Source organism: Rhea americana, unplaced genomic scaffold, assembly GCF_003343005.1.
Source record: "Rhea americana isolate MKP2758 unplaced genomic scaffold, rheAme1 scaffold_135, whole genome shotgun sequence".
Lineage (NCBI taxonomy): Eukaryota > Metazoa > Chordata > Aves > Rheiformes > Rheidae > Rhea > Rhea americana.
In genome coordinates, this window is record NW_028185428.1 from 2,484,315 (window position 1) to 2,505,692 (window position 21,378).

The following is a 21,378-nucleotide window of genomic DNA, read 5'->3' on the forward strand; positions in this document are numbered from 1 at the left end:
TTGTGGCACTACCTGAGTTCCTCGTCTCCTGCCAGACTGTGTTAAATACATCTCAGAACAGAGATCCTGAACTGTTGTGTGGTAAAATATCCCTTTCCGTGATTATCTCAGCATTCAGCCACTGTCTCATTTAACCCCCAGGACAGATTACAGCGTGTGAAGGGCAGAAGCATGTTACAGAAAATAGGATTCTAAACTTGAAATGAGTTTTAATGCTTGTTCTCAGGACTGCTTGTCTTCTTCTTTAGATGTTTACCACGGTCTACATATGCTAATATAAGATTAGCTTTTAAATCTGGAAACAGCTATTTCTTAAAGAAATAAATAAACAACAAGCAATTCACTGGCACAGAATCCATTTTTCTTAGTTTTTGAAAAGCCCCTAGAGAGTCATGGACATTGCAATCCGAGTAATAGAAAATAAACAGAATAATATGAAAGATCGTTCAAACTAAAATAAGGGATGCACAAAACATCTTGTTAGGAAAGTTTAAGGAACTTCAGCATATAAGTGTACAAACAAGGAAAGTGAAAACATAGACTGAAATTCTGAATACAATCCTGCCCATGTAACCTCTTTGCGGTAACTGAAAACATGTGTGACCCTTCATGTCATCTTCACCTGAAAGTTAGTGCAGAGAAGGAGATACTGCTCTGCGTTGGAGGCAAAATAACAAGCATTGACAGGCTGCTGGACAAGCACCCGTACCCCTCACAGGGTGAAATCCCACCTTCGGCATCCGTGCTGCCTGTGTGCCTGCCTGGTGCTCCCTGCGAGCACCGCTCTGGCCTGGGCGGGAGCGGAGGACTAGCTGGGAGGAAGGAAGCTGCAGCAGCTTGGGCACAGAGACACCAGAGCTGGTCTCCAGCGTCCTGGCTGGCACCTTCTCCTCTTTCTCACCCACTTGCTGTAAGAACATGGCTAAAATGATAAGAGAAGATAAAAATCAGACGATGGATAATAAAATAGGGAAGGAAAATAGYGATTTTTCTGTGGGCAGAGGGACATACTTTCCATAGAGTTTGAATTTTCCCTTTTCCAGGAAAACTGGCAAGAAGTGACAGAAGATGTGGTAGCAAGCTGGTATTTTGAACCCAGGGAAGAGCTTCTCTCACAGTTYCTCAGCATTCATGCCCATGTTTAAATATTGTTAATTCCAGTGGATTGGTTTAGTATCAGGTGCTAGYTGTAACTGCAGCACTTTTAAAGCCAATTGAGCTATGACAATTTATATGTAATTCGCTGTGACTGCACAAAACATTGGTGAAAGATGGAGATGCAGTATGCACTAATAAATTATGCTTTTGGAACAAATATTTCAAAGGGGTACTTGCTTTTCCCGTTCATTTCTTCCTTCACTGGAGCTTGACATTAAACTGAAATTATTTCCTCTCATTTAGAGAGCAATATATCTGAACACAATAAAATGCACATCAGCTTTATTATTATCTAACAGAGAAAACAGTGGTTAACTGACAGCAGAATGAAGAGGGATAAAACAATGACATTATTAGTGGCTGCTTCGCAGATGGGGCAGTGCTTCGTAACCGAGAGTCCATTACAGGGGATTTCTCAGATGCTAAGAAGGTTAAATGGCTGAGCGACTTAGCCAAAAGCGATTGCTTTTCTGATCCCAGGTCACTCATGTTACAGAAACATTATCTTATTACTTTCAAAATCACTTTTTTTAATTACGATTTGACTCTTCTGTAAGGTACCATGCCRGCCCTCTGGAGCCTGTCAGCTCTACCCGACATGTGTAAAGTTATTGACAGCTCCACGCGCCAGCACCGGGAGGACGGCAAGGCGCAACCAAACTCGAGGCAGCGCCTGGCAGCGTATGGAGCAGGGAGAGGCTGCAGGTTTCATGCTTCACCSCTGTCACTCAGGAGCAGGGTGACCATTTTGGTAGCCATCACAGCCTTGCTTGGCTACCCGTGGGCATGGGGGTCCGGCCGGAATGGGACTTGGCCGGTCACTTCAGCCAATGGCAAACACTTTTCTTGGCAAAGTACGAGTTCCTCTTTGGGTAAACAAACAGATCCTATTGCTCTGGCTAAGAGGAAATATTCCTCCTTTCATGGCGGTGAGGCCGGTGCGAGGGTGGCTGGTAGCAGAGGGAAATGCTGTGCATGCTGGAAAGGAGCGAGGGAATGTGGCGTGAAGGAACACGAAGGCTCGGCTCATCCTCTCCTTCCTTTCCCTTCTCTCTGTTTGAGACTGCAGCTATTTCATTATCCTGTTTTCTTTTTTTTAAATTGTTGTTTGTCCAAGCTTTCCAGTAGCTTTAGGGGAAAATAAGGAGGCCAATATTAGCCGTTAGTCCAGGCAGAGAGGAGCTAGTTRTTAGCGGTGGGCCCAAGAGAACAGGCTTAGAGCAGATGAAGRTATAAAACAGCCAGGTAACTCCCAGTCCTGGCATGCTGCTGAGTGCTAAGAACTAGGAGTTGTCAAGTGTGGGTAATTTTGTTAGGTTTTGCAGCTATACAACTATGCTATCGATGGCTTTAAGGGATATGTTTGAGATTGAAGTCCTTACTAGCTATGGAAGCAGAAAAATATCTTTTGGGTGTCTGAAGAAGAAATCCTGCATGGTAGGATCAGGCCTCTATGTGAGGTTTACGTGTGACATGTGGCAGCTGAGCAGATGCTCCAGGCTTTTGCTCCTCTCTCTCTCCAGAACTTTCACAGTGGAGAAATTGGCCAGGAAGAAAATGAGAACATCAGAAAAATAAAATAAATCCTTTTAGGAATGAGAGACAAAAGGACGAAGGTTCTGGACCTTCTGAGATGCTCCAGAAAATGAAAAGTGTATCCTGATGCATTTCTGGATTCTCTCAAATTGACATCCTCAAGCTAAGCAATTCCCGACTTTCTTTCTTCATATCAGTTCCATCATGAGTTCTGGAGACTTGAAATGGAAATGAATGTGGGTAAAGGAACTCTGCATTTGTCTGTCTTTCAGTTCCGGTAATAAAAATTAGCCTTTGATCCTATAAGCGTCCTGCAAGATGTACCATTCATTACTTTAGCATGCCAGTAAAACCAAATAATGAAACTGCCACATTCTTGCTGTCTCTCAATTCGTGTAATGCAAGAATTTTAATGGATCCTGTTCCATTAGGCTCAGATAAATATCAGCAATTTAGTTGCTTTCCTAGAGCTTGGATTTGGAAGTTTGACTTGAGCCTTAAGAAAACAGAATCACTGTAAGGGATTTTTTTTTTCAGCCAGTTAAAAAAAAAAAAAAAAAAAAAAAAAAAAAACCTATGATGCCTAAAGGCATAAAAAGAATTTAAACAATTCTTCCTTCCTCCCCATCTTTTAGATACTTCAGAAAAGCCACATCTAATTGGAATACAGAGCTGGAATATAGCTTGCTTTCATTTCAGACAACTTTGTACTGTCTTTATCAGCAAAACTACCCTTCAGAGAAACCAGAAACATACAGAGGATATACATATATATATATATATATATATATATACACTTTTTTTTTTGCTGTTAACACCACACATTATATAAATGAGCAATGTTTTGCAAGAGTACCAAATCCTGCAGAGTTGTAGCAGTTCCTGCTTCAAAGCTGGCATATGTGATGCCTGGAGCTAGACCACAGAAATTCTCTTTATGGTGGGCTGGAGATACAACATGGATAGATTCCTAGTACAAGAGAAAATCGATGAGAATTCTAATAATGCCCAGTAACAGCCTTGTGGGGATTTTTGGGGCTGGTATTTTTCCCGCAGTCTTCYGTTCATGGAAGCATTCCTGAGCTASGTTTGTGTGTCATGGCCCAGGGCAGCAACTCGGCTGTGTTGATCCTTGCTGCCAGCTCCACCCGATGGATGGGTGACCATCCCCTCTTCTCTTCAAATTTGCCAGATCCCTTTTGCYTCTCCCTCACCTTTTGCCTCACAGTGAATTGAAGATGCATGAAAAGCCAGCTGCTCATTTTCCTTTTTACTTTTGTTGTTTAAGTCCTCTCAAAATGTGTCAGCTTTAATAGGAAAGACTTCTGATTTCATTTCCTGGATGGCGATGCTGGAATTACTCTGGGCACACAGACTCAGCTAAACTCAGATAAACTCAYGCATGGCAGCAAACAATTAGCAATATCTTCCCTTTTGGACACTCTGTTGTTTCTTTTTAGTAAAAACTGAAAACGAATCCAAACCAAACCTCTCCATTTTTCACATTGCTTAAAAATAAACCCTTAACTTTGGTGGGGGGCAATAACCCGACTTCATGGCTAATGCAGTGGGGCTAGCAGTAGAAGATCCTGGGTTCCCAACTCCCACCCTCACCTCTGTTTCCTACTTGGAAGTAACTTTTTCATTAAATGATATGGGTTGTATTCCTGTTCCCTACTGGGGTGCTTGYAGAGACCTGTCCAGCTGAAAGGAGCATTTCAGATTCTCACAGTCCAGAGTCAACAGATGAAGGTAGTTACAAAACCTAATTTATTAAATCTTACACCAGTCTGAGAATGTCTCCTAACTATCTTCATTGACCACACTGGGTAGGTCTGGCTGAGCATCAGTTGTTGCTCTCTCGAACTGGGACATTGTGGCCACAGTCAGAATTTGCCTTTGCCTTGTGTTTCACTGTCCCTCTGTGCAGAAGGACTGACAAGCCCTCACAGAGGAGCTGTAAAGATTCATTAACAGAACAAATTGTACCAGGTTGAAGAGCAGGTGGAAACAGAGGCTACAAGTCTGCCAACCCCGCTCGCTCTGAGTGCTGTTGTGCTTTGCTAATCATGCCATGCAAATCAGAAAGGAAATGTTACGGCAATGGCAGCTCTGCCTGAGAGCATTTCAGTCAGCCAGGTCAGGGAGAGAGGCAGTGGCAGATGGAGAAAAAAGCCTGATCATTCATGAAGCAACAGCATATGCGGTGAAAGCAGGAGCTGTACGAAGCCTGTTGCTCCGGAGCAAGTCTGGATTACACTGGCATCTGAATTTTGTGTTTGCAAGAGAAAACCCAGCCACAGCCCATGAGTGAATGCTCCAACAATTTGAGACGTTCCTGCCTATATTTCTACAGTCTGAACTTCTTACTTAGTAGTGCAGCAAAGTGTCTTGAGGAGAAGTGCAGGAATAGGAGGACAAAACTGAATGCTCTTAAGATAGGAAGCCGTTTTAGAGCAATTCTGTTAAAGAGGCTTCAAGTATTTGAATTGTTGCTTTTAGGTGAAATACTACTGCTTACTCCCTTGCCACCTAGCACAGGACTGCTCCTTCCCATAGGACGTGTTAGTAAAGAAAGAGACGAGCACACAAGAAGAGAGTTTAGGGGTCACTCAAGAGCACCATTCACCAAGAGGTCACTGGTATAGCTGAACATCCTTCCCCAGACAGGAAACCTTTTGAGCCCTGATCTTGGGCTATTTCTAATCACATTTGAAAAATATCTTAATTCATTTCTTTTCAACTACTCATGCAATGAAGCGTATCTGCTGCAAGAGTAGTTTTCATCTTTTCTAAGTGAGCTGGTTCCAGAAGCTCCGAAACTGCGGAAGTTGGGCATTTTTTTTCCCTGTTGGAATCATAAAATTGACAGTACAGCAGAAGGACAACCAGTGCCTGCCACCAGCAGAACTACATGCCCTTTCTCTGAAGCATAGTAACCACTGAGCTTCTCATCACAACAACCATAAATTTTAATGTGGGAAAAGTAACTTCCTTTTTCTCATGTTCACTTACGCTGAGCTGACTTCATTGTTCTGACTGACACTTTAGAATTTTGTAGACTTGCCTGAGGCATGTATCAGTGTAGAAAAATCTTTATCCAAATGGTTGAAATTTGGGGAAGCAGTAAGCAACTGAAAATAGGATCTTCTAAGGGAAACATCAGACAGTATTAAGGTAGTCTGGTATTTCATCAGAATCACATTGTGCTCATCAGCTGGTGAACCATGCTTGCAGAAGTCTAGTTTGTGTTCTTATATCTGCCAGCGTAAATCTAAAGTAAATCCGATGGAATAAATTATATTACTGTGGATTTACTCAGCTGTAATAGATCAACATTTGTCCCTGAGTGACTCCAAAATTTTCCTGTGTGCACAGTCTCTTCCCTGAGAATGTATACTTATGGGAAGGAATGTTTCTTGCGTTAGGCAGGAAATAGGGAAAGCAACCAATTGCATTTTGCTTCATGGGAGAATTTCAAGTACTTAAAGTGCACAACTGCTCTAAAACGGCCTCCAGTCTCAAACGCATGCAGACGTGTAACCATTCCCCCACATGAAAAATGGTGAGAAATCTCAAACTGTGAAATAGGACATCCTCAAAGCTCAAAGGGATTCATACCTTTGTATTTCTTCTCTGGAGACAGCATTGTCAGGTTAATCCAGAAGGAGATCAATTGTCCAATTTCTTGCAAGCGTATATACCTTGTTTTCTGCATGCTTCATCACATATCAGAAATGAAGTAGCTGCTCATCTGGCGCTGTCTCTTTCCCTAAACTTGCTGATTAGAAAGTGCTCCTGGGCAGAGCTGAGATTGCTTGAGCATTGTTTCTAATCTTGTTGTTCCAAATTACACAGATACTCAAGTTAACTAGATGCAGTCTGTGCAGATCCCACAGGGCAGAGCTGCTCTGAACTCTCGCAGTGGAGTAAGAGAGAGACGATAAAGCTGTAGCGTGCTCTATCTCGACTGCGTCGCTGCGGGATCCAGCTCCCACCTGCTGCATGTGACAATGAACACAAAAAAATAGCAAAATTGTTTATAGCTTGGCATTTTCCCTTGAGTGGACTGAGGGGTTTTTTATTTATTTATTTAACTCATAGTTTTCTGGCAAATTTCACAATTTTATGGAACTGTATTTCAGATGACTCCTCAATTCTTTGCAATGATTCTTCTTTCTAGGTGCTGGGTAACTTTTGCAATCAGAAAATTTCTAGTAAAGGAAATCATTCTCACCAGGGTGAGTTGATGAGGAACTGCAAGCTCAACTGAATAAGAAATGAGCCCCAAGCTGCCAATATATAAAAGCAGTATCATACCTGACCCAGAAACAGCTGGGAACTAGGTGTGGAATCATAATCAATTTTCTCCATGCAAGCACTCCCATAGCCCTGGTCCCGTTCCCTAGTTCACATGTAACAGCCAAGTGGAGATAGACATGCAATTTTGTAATTATTACCTTTGTGTTCATAGGGATGACAGAAAACCATTAGAGACATCCAAGAATCCACTATGCTTGTCTTTCACCTCACCGCTAGCTCTGCATTGATTAGGAGGGATGTTTGGATTTCATTTCAGGGCTTCACAGTATCAACTCTATTCTGCCCAGATCAGAATTCACATTCATGAAGCCTGCATGTTTAATCCCAAATCTTTTCTGAAATTAGAGCAGTAGTCCAGAGAGTGACCAAGATGAGATAAAAAATTATCTTCATTTATACTTCATGTTCTTCAGCTTTAGCTGAAGGTTGGTGTCCATGTCTAGACATTCAGCTCTTCCTGCAGTGTTAAATATTGTTTTTTATTAGAAAATTATTCCTTTTCTGGTTCTAGGCTCACAAAACAGAATTACTGCTGGGCAGCTCAGATCTGAGAAAAGTCAGAGACTGGCCAGTTAAAAGTAAGATTTTATGGCAGTATGTTTTCTCTTTTAATAACAAAAATATTATTTGCTCAGTTCTTCTCCATCCTCCTTGAAAGGAAATGCTTTACTGCAAGGCTCTGACTGCAGTTATCCATCACATGGGAGTCCAATAGTAGAGAACAGCACTTACAGCATGAAAAATGCATTCTCTGTGTATCAAACCAAAAAAAGCATGCCTCTTGGCAGCGCTCATGGCCTAATTTTGGCTGCAGACTGAACAAAATCAAAGCTTCCAGTGAAATTTTACCTTCAGCTCCTGAGCTGCAGGCAGAGCGATAACATAGGGAAGCGATTCAGGCAGCCCTTGAGGATCCCGCCCGGCCGGTGTCCCCTCCGTCCTGCTGGGCAGATGGTGCAATGGGCAACATTCACCCAGGGCTTGCTGTCCAGCTGCAGTCAGATTCAGATGACACATTTATTGTGTTTTTAAAAATTCCAGTCTTCACTATTAGTTTCTCTGTCTGTGGGTCTTGACTGGTGACCAGTTGCCTCCTGAAAACATAGAGTTTTCCTAAAGTAAAAACACTCCTGGCCAGCCTGGGATCTCTTTGCTCGTGCAGACAAGCAGTTGCTGGCCCAGGCAGTCTGATTCCTGCTAGGGGAAAGGCTCACAGCAGCAATTCCTCACCACTGCCGGAAAGCTGCCCCTTGGCTCTGCTGGTGCAGAGCACCACTGAAACACAGAGCGATTGCTTTTGCAAAACCCACATTGTCATTTTTCACCTATAAGCTATCAGCTGCATGGGTGGAAATGTCTCCATGCAGCAATCAGGATGAGCTGACCCTGCGCTCAGAAGCTGCAAGTCAAGGAACTTTTGTAAGCAATTCATTTTTCTACAGGAGAGGCTATTTTCGGGAAGTTGCAAAAGGGGAGCAGAGGTGGTTTGCTGCGCCGGCGTGGGGCACAGTGTGATGGTTGTGATAAGGGTGAACAAATCTAAGGGTAGATGTCTCCCAAATCCACCCACACCCAGGAAGTACTGTGATAAGAGCTAAGGCTCCTTTGAGAGTGACAAAAAACAGTGACAAGAAAGCAACAGCAAACCTCCTTCTATACGTCCCCCCCCCCCACCTCAGCTTCCAGCTGAGAAAACCATGTGATAGATTTGAATGAACTGGAATTAAAAGTTTAAAATGACATTACACCCTGCATCTGCTGCAACAAACAGCAATTGCCTTCCCCGATATCTCAAGTAAGGGAGTGTATATTCATCATCGGATCATTAAATAACAATCATAGAAATCCTAATATCTAAGTACATCTTAGCACTACAAATATCTCCAAATCTGTCTGCAGTGTATTTAGGTCTGTATATCATGAGGCCTACTCGTTAGCTGATTTTTCCCGCACGGCTCCTTTTTTCGTGGGCAGTATATACTTGCTTGATAAGCCGTGCTGTAATTGTGCGCCGTTTTAGACTGCGAGCTGTAGCTCACGTATGCCTAGGAGAAAACTTCAAGACTGAGAAACTATTATGCAGTATTGCATGTCATTCTTTTACTTTCCTTAGAAAAAGAATGTAAGGAGGCCTTTGATTAAATTAACTGTTGAGACACTTGCAGTCTGTTTAGTTTGTGTGTGCTTGAGTTATGGATATAGCTAAATACCTATTTGCTGCTATCAAAGGAAGCAATAATAAAAAAAATGCTGAATTTCCCAGTTTCAGTCAGTCGAGCAGGGAGGGAGGAAAGACAATAATACGCACAAAATAAGGGAGTTCCTTGCCATAAATCAGACGTTCTGCCCGAGGAAGGGAAATCCTCACTTCAAAGCTCAGGAAGAGCTTCTCAGAAATGAAGCACTTGGTCTCTCTTCCTGACTTGATCCTCCTGCTCCACAGCTCCGTGTCTGCAGGTTTGTCCTGTTCTGCCCGGAACCACGCAGCATTTCTGTCACAGGGCACCCACAGGTGGGCCTGAGCGAGCTGGGCCCTTCTTTATCTACAAAATGTATCTTATTTTAAAAGATTACATAGAACACATAGGAAAGCAGTATTCAGGAATGATCTTCTGTCAGCCATGAGCAAGAGAAAGCCAAAAAATAAATACCAACAGATGCACAACTGTGAAGAGAAATTGCGTTTTAAGGAAAAGGGCATTTTCTCCTCGGCCTTCTCAGCCCACACATCCCTCTCTGCAACCATTCAACAGCGCTGTAAACCCCAGAGGCTTTTACTGGTGACTATTTCCTTTATTTAATTTAAAGTGCAGCAAGCAAATAGGGCTGGAAAGGAATCACCAGTCATTTTGGAAAAGAAAGTGACTGAAATATTGAACGCTCCATTGATTGCAGCCTGTGGCATATAAAGTGTTTCTTTCATTGTCTTTTTTGCAGAGCAGCAATGCATGCGCACTGCAAAATAGTCCGCAACATTATCTTTCGGCAGGGCCTTGGTCTGGTTCCTTGCTTGCATCGCTTTAGGTCGGCCCAGTTTCAGTGTGGTTACTCCTAGTTTACATCAAAGCCACGAGAGGTGGGAATCCTACCCTTGCTTGATGTTTTTTTTTTCCTAAGTGTCGAGATTGATAGCTATAGTTTATATTCCATTTGCTTTTATCATGCAGTCTGCTCTTTCCATAAATCAGATGTGTAAGATACGAGTGTATGTGTGTTAGAGCTGAATAAGACTGAAAATAAAACCAATTCCTGAAAATATTTTTTGATACAGGAAAATTCTCGGCCACGTTTGAGGAGCAGACTTTCAGGGGTTAAGCATGCTATAATTGTCAAATGATAGGAGCTCATCAGCTCTTTAGCTCTCTCTTGGAGATGACTGTGGCTGTGACTCTCCCCGTACAGCTTCAAGACGCGCAGCAGTCACAGCCGGGCTGTGTGCATGGAGAGCCCAAGAAATGCGCTTGCTGGAATGCTGTGTCTGTGTGTGCACGCGTACGGGGTCAGGGAGAGGACAGCAGTAAAGTTTAGATTAAGACCTAAAAAGCTTTCTTTGCATCTTGAAGAGCTAAGTTAAAGACAGGACCTTGCGCTGTTAACGGTATTAGAAAATGTTCACTGCGTCAGTTTAAATCATGTTCCTGCAGTTTGCTTTATCCAGGTAGATAGGGGAACAAGAGGCGGCATGGAGAAAACATGGGGGAATGATGAGGAGGGAGAAGGGAGGAAATTRTTCCTGCTGAAAGGCAGCAAGATGGACACAGGCAACAGGAATTGATGCTAATCGTTACAGTGTAAAAAGCTTTCTTACTTGGAAAATACTGGTGTTCTTTAAGCTGTATACTCGCAAATTATTATGCTTGCTAGAAAATGAGTTCAGAATGTGGCAAATAAATCTGTAAAAATATGAAAATTGATTCACTTTAAGTACTAGAAAATATATACTTGCTTGAAATGTGATTTTTTTTTCTCCAGAGTAATTGCCCGCTGTTTGAAAGCAGCCATTTTCAGGGGGCTCCTCTTCACTGTTGTCCCACTTATATTCGAATGGACTTTAATGGATCCAAGGATTTCAGGTTCAGGCATGATGTCAATAGGTTAAAGGAAGCTGCTGGAGCAGAGTCAGTTCAGCAGAAAACACAGAGTAGTATCAAAGTCTAATACAATTATAGAAGAGCACAGTAACCTGAAATTGGATGGTACAATTTACATCTTCAGAATCATTATACAAATAGTTATAAAATCCTTAGAAAACTAGAAAGTGAAAAAATAGATAACAGCATTTTTAAAAAGGCTTTTTCTTAAGTTTAAAACACCTTTTAATGAACAATTTCAAAGCATACGCTGCTTTTACAGTTTTCTGAATATTTCATCTTTCAGGTGCACACACTCACAAACACACACATCATAACCTGTTATCGATGTCTAATTGACTATGCTTTCTTAAATGGCGACTGCCACAGGAGCTCTTGTAAGTCTCAGTCTCCTTCCCATGTGTCACTACCGAAACGCTCTCCTGGGCACAAGGTCATGTGTGAAGGATTCCTAACATTAAAGATCTATCAGTCCTGACGGGTTTGTCCTTTCAGTGCAGACAACACAGTCTTGATTCATCTTCTGTAGCTTCTTTTTGTGGCAGAAATAGATACTTTACATTGATCTCTTTTTCATACACTCTTTGCATTTACTAATTAAGAATAAAATGCATGTGTATATATGTGTATATGTATGTGCACATACACATAAAAGTAAAATTGCTGGTTTTAACACAGAATTGCATTTAAGTGATTAGGAAAAGTAGCACTATCAGGAACTCCTTTATTTGTAAAGAAAGAGAATAAAAATCAACTTAGGAAAATGCCTTGGTGCCTGAATCCATAATTCTCCATCTCTAAAATTCAAACAAACTTTGCTACTTTAGTTCAGGTTAGTGAAATGTTTGAGTTCTCTGCTCACATCAATGGAAGGAGGATCGAGAAAGCAAATATTTCTTTCATTCTGTGTCTTCTTTCAGGATTTCAGAATGTTTCATTTTCTTAGGAAAAATGTGAAATTTATAGTAATTTAATCAGCTGAAAAGCAAAGAATGGGAGCAGGAGAAAAGTCTGGGAAAATCTAATTGTTCAATACAAGTCACATCAGAACATTTCATTTTATTTTCAGTTTTTAACTTTCTCTGTATTTTCACACTAAAGAGCTGATCTGAGTTAAAAAAATCTAAAATTGCAAAATGAAAAGTTAAGTAAATTAAAAATAAAGATTTTCATGTTGAAAATGTCAGAACATCCTCTACTGATTTGCAGGCAACTCTTTTTCATCCTTCTTTTTTTCACTAGTTAAAATAGCCCCCAGTTCCAGTTTTGTTGGATTGGAGCTATTCAACCAGGAAAAAAGGCCAACTAATTTTAAGCGGAGCTATGTAGATAACGATACAGAAGATGCGAGAGAAGCGAATGCATGAGCTATTTGGAGCAAAGCACAGTTCAAGTTGAAATTGGCTGCACAAGTCCCCTACCCCAGACACAGGGCAATGCCGAACGAGGCGCAGGGTGTCTCTGTGATTCCCGTGTTGCCTTCCTGAGTTAAGACAGCCAGACGTCTCATTTGAAGGGACAGGAAAAAAAAAGCAACGCAGTTGACTCCCATCACGTTGTTGCAGTATGAAACCTGGAGCCCAAGTCTGATACTGCTGCTCCACTTGACATGAAATAATCACCGCACCCCTGCCAACGCCAGCCGCCATCTGGGACGCTGGCAGGCTGCGAGAAAACACCTTTGCCGGAGAACTGACCAAAATGTCCCTTCTTAAAAGGGGCAAGAACAGCCCGACAGAACCTAAAAGGGAAACATATCAAAATGGAAAAGCAATGGCCATCAGAATAGCAAAACCCTCTATTACTACCCACTAGCTTTTTTCCCAGAAATAGGATAAAAGCAGACATTGCAAAAAAAGTGCTTTTTTTTCACATTTCCTTCTGGCCACGAGCGTAAAGATCATCAACACATTACTAACTAAAGTAGACCTGATTTATACATTTGGCCTCAAACCTGCGTTTGTAGACGCACGCTTCCAGGGGCGTTTGAAAATGTTTCTGCCCGGCTGGGAGGAGCCGCGGATCTGGAAGTCCGCGTCTCTGGAGATCCAGTTCCGCCGGGCGGCAGGGCYGCTGCGGGGCGGACGCCCCCAGGCGCACCCCGGTTTTGCGATGCCGTGATGCAGCCACCCTTTCGGTGGGGAAGCCTGGATTGCCGCCGCTCCGTTTGCTACGAGGTGATGTAATACCTACCAGATCCAAGGCTCACTGCCAGAGCCCAGTTCTCTGCTCAGCCCTCCTCAACTGTAACATAACAGCGCAAGAACATTTGACATTATGTGCTTTAATCTTTTAAAAATTATAAAATAGATGCCATTGTTTTCCTTATAATTTAAGGTACGTTGTGCGGCCACACAAATGGTATCTCTAGGAACATATTCTAATACCATTATACTAAACAACCAAGTATTAACTGGAAGGACATGTTTCTTAAGACACAGATCACAAATGTTTTTTAAGAGTTCAGTCAGATTTAGGGGCTCAGTAGTTCTCAAAACTATCAATCTGAAAGAATCCAGGACTGGCTCCCAATAACTATGTTACTAAAACTGTACATCAGAAAAAGCATTTGCTCTTTCATCCATTAGCTTTTGTATGCTTTGTTGAGTCAGATATCCAAATCAGCATTAAATGTTTGTCAAGAGAATGGAGAAATGTATTCAGATTTAATCTAGTGATTATGGTTCACTCGTTGCAAATATCTCTTTCATCGAAGCCATTGGGCTAAATATTAACCTCTTCCACCTACAAGTAAACAAATACCTTCAGTCACGAGGGAGCAATGCAGAAAAAAGGTCACACGGGTCATTTGTGGGCACATCTGAAACGCACCCTGCCAGGCTCGTGTCCTGGCAAGGGCGGCAGGAGCTGCCTGGCCCCCACGGGGCTGGCGGGTAACCAGCCCCGATCGTAGCGGTGACGCCTCGGCGTCCCGGTGCTGTGCTGTTCCCGAGTGGCTGGGGCTCTCCTTGGCTGCATAACACAACACATCGCAGGGAAAATGTTCCTGGGGAAGTATTTCATCAAAGTGGTTGTTATCCTCCTCCCCTGCCCCAAAAAAGTCGTTACCGCACACGAGCTCGTGCTGCTCTGATCTTCCAAAGCACCAGAGAGGCGGCTGCTGCCCGTCAACGCGGAGCAGTAAGTGCTCCTTGTGTTTCGCTGGTGGGGAAGGAGCCTTCCCAGGTCGCTGCGGCCAAACCTCTCTGCTGCCAGCAGCACTGGATTCCCACGCAGGTCTGGTTTCAGGTAGCCAAGGAGCAGGCGCAGAACAGGTAATACCAGCTTCAGAGGAGCAAATTCAGGCTGGACATGCATAAATAGAGAGGCTGTTACCAGGTACATGCTAGTGTGCCCCGCAGTCAGCTCTGAGACYGTTCTCGGGACGTTGCAGCAGGTAAGAGCAGCGTTTCTGGGTACTAGCAGCGGGAAGGTGACTCTCGGCTGTGCTGCAGGGGGAAGGATTTTGATTTGAACTTTCTCCCAAGCAAGGAATTATCAAGGCCAACGAAGCCAAACAGAGCGATCGCAYGGCTCTGGCAGTGGGGGGAAGAAAAACGAGAGAGGGTAGATAAAGAGGCTTGAGGTAGGAAGGCTGGGAAATCAATAAGTGAGCGGGGTACGCCAGCGAGCGAGGATGAAGGCGAACTCTCACTGTTCTAAAATGTGTGAGAGGGGAAGGAGTCAGGAAGGAAAAAATAGTCTAAATAGAACAGGGAGAAAACAATAAAATAAACTCAGAGAAGTGAGCATCTCTCCYGCCCTGCCTCTAGGAGGGTGCCTCTCCCACCGAAGGGAAGGGCTCGGATCAGCCCGTGGAGCAAGACRTCTAACACCTCCCCAAGGACCTCACCGACCCGAAACTCGGGTCCATCTGTGAGGATGAAGGTCCTGGGATGGCCTCTTGTCACAATAGAGTGTAGTGACCATTTTTTAGATTACAAATCATCCCCATATAAACCAGTATTAAAACAGTAGATTGCTTTATGTGAGCTCCTTAAATCATATTCTGCCATTATATCCGAGTGCTGCAAGTTTTGAGAATAAAAGCTCTGGAAGATAGATGTGTTTGACTAAGCAACCAGCAACCRTAGAACTTTGTCTTTGGCTCATACATATATTTTTTAAATAAAATAATTCCTCATAGTTACAGAAAATATCAGGCATCAGCATACTGCAAGGAAATTTTATCCAAGGAGCTAAGAAAGATCGGAGGTGGTCATGATTCCCTTTCTGCCCTCAGATCTGCCGCATTTACTGACCAAGGAAACTGTGTGCCAACTTCTTCCTGTTAGCACTGAACGAGGGTGAGCTGGACGTCACTGCAGCTCATGCACCAAATTAAATCCCAATTGCTAAATCTGTCATGCTGTTAATGTTGAGGCAGAAGTGATCGATTCTTTTTTTTTTTTTTTTCCTCCTTAATTTCAAAATGAATCAGTTAACAAATACAAAAAAATACAGGGCTGCTGTTAACAGAATGACACTGCTGAACTTCAGCTAAGGCCTCACCATCTTAGCACTCCTGAAATGAATCATTTTGTTCTGAAAAATAGAGACTAGCCATGGGACTGTACCAGGCTTCAAAAAGTATCACATAGCTTAGGGAAAACAAAGAGAAAAAAAAAACAGAAATAAAAACATCTATAAGCAAAGTTTACTGTTCTGTTACATCAGGGCACAATCACTGATTTTGAGAATGAGAGTCACCAGTAAATCTGGTTTTGTGCATTTTAAATAGTCACATTAAAGGCAACTGTGTTATYCCAAACTCTGTGATTACTGCTTTGAAATCCTGGTTCAGAGAAAGGGCTGAGAGCGCTGTCTGTACARAGGACTTTCTCCTGCTTTTAATAAAAATTCCCATCTGTCTCACTGGTATGATCCCAAATATGTGCAAATGGAAAAACAAGAACACATCCTTGCCGTTAACACAATCAATACCACTGCTAAAAAAGAGTGTGTATTTAATAAATGAAATGTAGATTGTTTTATTTGACCTTCTGTTCACAAAATAATTTTATTATATGTATGAAAGCAGCATACAGGCAATAAAATTATGAAAACATTCACAATACATACACAGACCTGATGCAGGATGTATATAGTTCGTTAGACTTTAAATTTTTTTTCTCCTCAGTTCTCTTTTCCTGACAACACATTTTTTGATATACGTTATGAAAAGTTTTTCCAAAGGGCACAGGCTCCCATTCAGAAAACAAATCGCTTTCTTTGAATGTTGCTGAATATTAACACCTAATGTTCCTGTTGCTACGGTTCACTGATCGCTTTTGGCATTACAAAGGGAAAGCAGCAGGGAAGGACAATGGAAAAGTAGCAGTTTTTGAATTAAACATCAGCAACTTTTTTTGGAGCTCACAGGATGGTTTTGAGGYGAGGACTGCAGTTCCATCCATGTTTGAAAATGTCTTAATCCAAAATGGGAATGAGGCACTATTCCTTATTGAATGGACTATGGACATGTTAATTACTAAAATGTAACGTCCTCCTAGTTTCCAAAGCAAAGCACCGAGTACCTCACTTTTTATCTCTGACTGTGATACGGTAGTAGACAGACAGCATGATCTTTGACTCCTGGTGTTACTGCAGTAATACAGATGAYAATGAAATTTGCCATGTTTACCACCATTATAATCAATTGTGTTTGTTCAGAAAAGATATCCAAGACTTGAAATAAGAAAAGTCTGAGAAAGCTGTTTATCTTACATAAATACAAAACATTATATACTAATAATATACTAATACTTTTCTTCTCAAATTGGATCCTTCTTAAGGTTGTAGTCGTATTTACAGATCCACAAACTTGACATTCTAGCAAAGTCTTTGTAACATGAAACTTTTTAAAAATAAATAGCAGCAATTTCATTTATTTCTGTAAGGGAAGAGAATTCACAACTCAGTCAACCCTGGTCCTATCTTTTGAAAAAAATCTTACCCAAAAAAAAAAAAAAAAAAAAAAGAATTCCACACAGCATCAGCTTTGTTGATTCCTTCATTTCTTGCTAAGCTTCTTAATTTCCCTTAATACTCCCCCACTGCCTCTCCAGACTAGTAGAGCTTTTAATAAAGTGCTGACTGGTCGACTGGTCAAAATGCAGTTATGACACTCCAAAAATATCCCATTATTTAGACATCTTAAATAACATAAATAAAGCTAGATCTGTTGTAACATATGAAAAATATCAATTTAAACAATAAATAAATAAAACCAGTATCAACATATTACCTCCGAAAGCTTTAAAAATATCCATTCGCATTATAAGGCTCAATTATTTTTCAGAAATAATTTTAAGAAGGCATCTACCTACCTTTACAATCCATCAGCCTTTAATTAGGACCTGTTAACATCCACTATCACAAAACACAATCTTTTAACTTCTAGTAAATATTAATCTTTAAATACTTAACATTTATCTTTTGCCTCATTTTAAGCTAGAAATTTGCTTCTCTATGTGTAGAGATGAAGCAATATTTTCTTTGTCACTGCACTCTATCCAAATTTGTGCATTTTCCTCAGTATGAAAAACACAGTTTAGTATCCTTTCCCCTCCCCATTTTCAGCATCCTTTGCTGTTTATTGTTTTAAATGTTAAGTTTGATTTGAATGCCAGGAAAATTAATTCTGGGCTTTGTGTAAATGTGTTTTTCTCCCTAGATCTTASTTTCTTACTAAAAAAATCTCATATATCTTTTTCTAAAAGATTATTACAATATACATTATTAGATCTTGCTGGGTTAGCCTTACTGTTCAGGTTTTATGTTGCCCATTTTGTGTAATGGGATTGATTTTTTCCAAAGAAACATCAGCTTCATAATCCAAGATACCCGACAGTGCTGGAGACATTTTCTCCACAGTCTTAGATAGTTCACCTTCTTCTTCCTTTTTTAGAGGTTCTTCCTCTGGACAGATAATTGCATGTGGAATCAGATAAACCAGATTACACTCTTTGGGGCTGGACCCTTTGGGCTCCTGTTGGCTTGAAAAAACAACTGCTCCGTTATTGTTGATRCTAACAGTTTCTATAGCATTGCTGGACATAGGGCAGAGCCTGTAGCATCCTAGCAGGGTTGAAAAAGCCTTACGGAAATCAGCATTGAAGGCATAAATTATAGGATTCAGGGATGAATTAGCCCATCCAAACCAGACAAAAACATCAAAGGTGGTGGAACTAATGCAGAAGGCTTCTGCTCCCTTGGACGGTTGGGTAGGCTCGCAGAAAGGAACCATGCAGTTCAATATGAAGAATGGCAACCAGCAGCACACAAACACTCCCATAATCACTGACAAAGTCTTTAAAACCTTTGTTTCCCTCTTGAAGGACATTTTGAAGTTGCTCTCCGGCTGCTGACAGTCCATACTGCTTCTATTGCCRCCTGTGTTCTGGCAATTCTTGGCATGCACAGCTGCTCTCTCCAAAGCTGAGATCCGTCTTATTTGCTTCTGAGCAATCCGATATATCCTTGTGTAAGTTACTATCATGATGGCCACAGGTATATAGAAGCTAATTAGAGAAGAAGAGATGGCATACATCCTGTTTAGGCTAGAATCACAGTTGTCCATGCTTATACCTTGTAAACTGGCATTTAGGTCCAAAAAGCTTGTGGTTGTAGCCTTGTGCCAGTTCAGCTGCACAGGGATGAARGAAATCAGCACAGACAAGGTCCATGCCACACTGATGAGGATGAAGGCAGCCTTGGGGGTCATTTTCCTCTCATACCTAAATGGACTGGAGATGGCCCAGTACCTATCCACACTAATGACACAGAGATTTAAGATGGAGGCTGTTGAGCACATAATATCAAAGGCCACCCAGATGTTACAAAATGAACCAAAAGGCCAAAACCCAGCGATCTCAGCCACAGCTTTCCAAGGCATGACCAAAACCGCCACTAAAAGATCTGACACTGCCAAGGAGATGACAAAGAAGTTGGTCACCTTGGACCTTAGGTGACGAAATCTAATGACAGCTGCACAGACCAGYGTGTTTCCTAGGAGTGTGGAGAGGATCAGCAGCGAGAGGAAGCAGCCCGTGAGGATCCGAAAGGAAGAGTCTCTTTCCACAAGCAACCCTTCCCCATCCATAGTGGTGTCGTTCCAAGTCATAGTTTCTCCTGAGGGAAAATCATATCATGATTTTCATGACGACAGCAACTGCTTTCCTCGCAGACATTAGAGACATCAGATGTCCATTAATTACTCATCACCAAACAAATCAAAGGTCCTTGCTTGCACCTTCACCCCTGGATGGACTTCATTCACTTTGAATCTCCCTGAATGATATTGAAAGCTCTCTAAAGTAGGAACTGAAATGCATAAACACAGTTAACTATACAGACTATTTTTGGAGCAATCCCTTCAGAAACACCCTGCATCACCCCAGCATGAAGTAGCTTAATTCAGTACAGATCACCTGCAGATGTTTTGCTGCTCTCCTCTCCAAAAACACCCCACAGACAGGAAAGCAATCACTTTTCCATGCTTGCATATATTCCCACTTAAATAAGCTATTGATTGAGTTTCCAGCATCCATTTTACTAGCCCTTCATATTTACTGAAGCGTACTGTATGAGGTGCTTTTTCTCTGGTTTGGTTTCCTAAATGTCTCATTGATGAAACACTCCATCCTTCCTGCTCAGCACATTYCTGTTATAAAATGCATCAGTTCCCCGTGTATGAGCAGCGTCAGGTAGCAATTCTTCACTTTGTTTTGAACTATTTAAGTTTTACMCTTCCAGAGACAAAGAAAATAAACATACAGTGGGTGGTGTTTTAAAAACTTTCAGTAAGAAGTAGCTCAGGTTATTTAGCTTTATTTAAATGAGAAATTCTGTCTCCTACCTTTCACCTTTGATTCTCTGTTTGATCTGGGATGCAGGGCCGTCTCGCCTCCTTATTTAGTTTTGGAATTGCATAGCCAATCTTATATACAAAACCAACAGAAAACCACTGCATTGCATCAGGTGTGYGGGTTTTCTTTTTTCCCTGAAAGTGCCAACTGGCAGGGGAGAAGTAAAAACAAAAGTCGCTGGAGTTTGATCATCAGGAGTTAGTTTTCAAATGAGCAGCAGGTCTGCTTCCTCAGACCCTGCAMGAAGAGCCCTGCCGGCTTGTGCCCAGCTGTTTCCAGCCCACGGCCCCTAGTGATCAGTCTGCAAACTTCGTCTGCCCGAGCAGTCCGAGCCACGCTTTGTACATCCCGGGGAAGTGGCACATCAGGGCAAGTCATCCCAGGCAAAAGGCACGGTATTCCCAGCACTGGCAAGAGCGTGGAACGGTCCTCTTCTCTGTCACTGGAAGAAGGGCGAGAGAAGGAGGAAGGACCTGAGTAACCTCCCCTCGGCCACAAAGCGAGGTGTGAAGCCGGTGGCCTCAGAGCAGGAGCGTGGTCGTGCTCCTCTGCCAGCGGGGAGAAGTTGCTTTAGCACTTTGCTGCTAGGTTGTAGCTCTCCRTAACCACCGCGGCGTAATCCCTCCTACTGCTCAGCGGGGCTGCACTCCAGGCATCGGGTCCAGCGTTAGCGTGATCTTCCCTTTAACGAAAGCCCAAGTGGAGGAAGCTCTTCAAGGTCTCCTGCGCCCTGCCCCGGGCCGCGCATCCCCAGAGCCGGGGACTTCTGCTCCGTCTCGCCGAGAGGGGCCCGCGGCGGCGAAGGCTTCCTCCTGCCCGGGCAGGGCTCGGCAGCATCGCCTCTCCGGCACAGGTCTCCCAGCCTGGCGTCTCCGTCCTAAAGGATTAAGACAGGGGAGAGAGAGGCACGGAGGCGCGCACCGGGCAGCAGGCACCCCCGTGCGCCTCCTCCAACACCTGCGGCTTGGCACGGTTCCYTCTCGGCTTCCTGCCCCCGATTTTYCTGGCTTCCCGGGCAATAACGCATCCAGCAGCCCGAGCGACAGACAGAAGCGGTCTGTAAGAGCTGATGTCCCAGAGTTTAGCGCAGACAGGGTGACTTTAGGTGCTGCTGAGCTCTGCCTAGCCTCGGGGCACGCGGGGCGCTGCGCGATGCCTCCGCGCTCCGAGCCAGCTGAGTTCAATTAATTGAGGCGGAAAGTACGAACCGGCGCTTAACTTCGGGCTGCGGGCAGGCGCCGGCCAGCCGCGCCGAGGCACGAGGGCTCCGCAGACCCCTCCCGACGAGCAAGCACCCCCGGGGGCGGGGAGCGCCCAGCCCGGCAAACCGGGCAGCGGGCGGAAAGCCCCCCGCGGCGGTACTCACGGGCGCGGGGAGGGCCGGGCCGGGCCGGGCCGGG

At 43.1% G+C, this 21,378-nt stretch overlaps 2 protein-coding genes across 2 annotated transcripts in view; one reads left to right on the plus strand and one right to left on the minus strand.

Annotated features, from left to right (window-relative positions):
* The first annotated feature begins 14,486 nt into the window (after positions 1-14,486).
* SFXN1 (sideroflexin 1) overlaps positions 14,487-21,378 on the plus strand; it is a 46,574-nt gene continuing 39,682 nt past the window's right edge. Inside the window, exon 1 of the mRNA XM_085298101.1 lies at positions 14,487-14,505. The gene's annotated coding sequence lies outside the window, so the exon portion shown is untranslated. The remainder of the gene's footprint in view (positions 14,506-21,378) is intronic.
* DRD1 (dopamine receptor D1) lies at positions 17,697-19,241 on the minus strand. Its single transcript, XM_085298022.1, has one exon. The coding sequence runs from the start codon at positions 19,231-19,233 to the stop codon at positions 17,878-17,880; it is 1,356 nt and encodes a 451-aa protein (XP_085154148.1). The 5' UTR covers positions 19,234-19,241; the 3' UTR covers positions 17,697-17,877.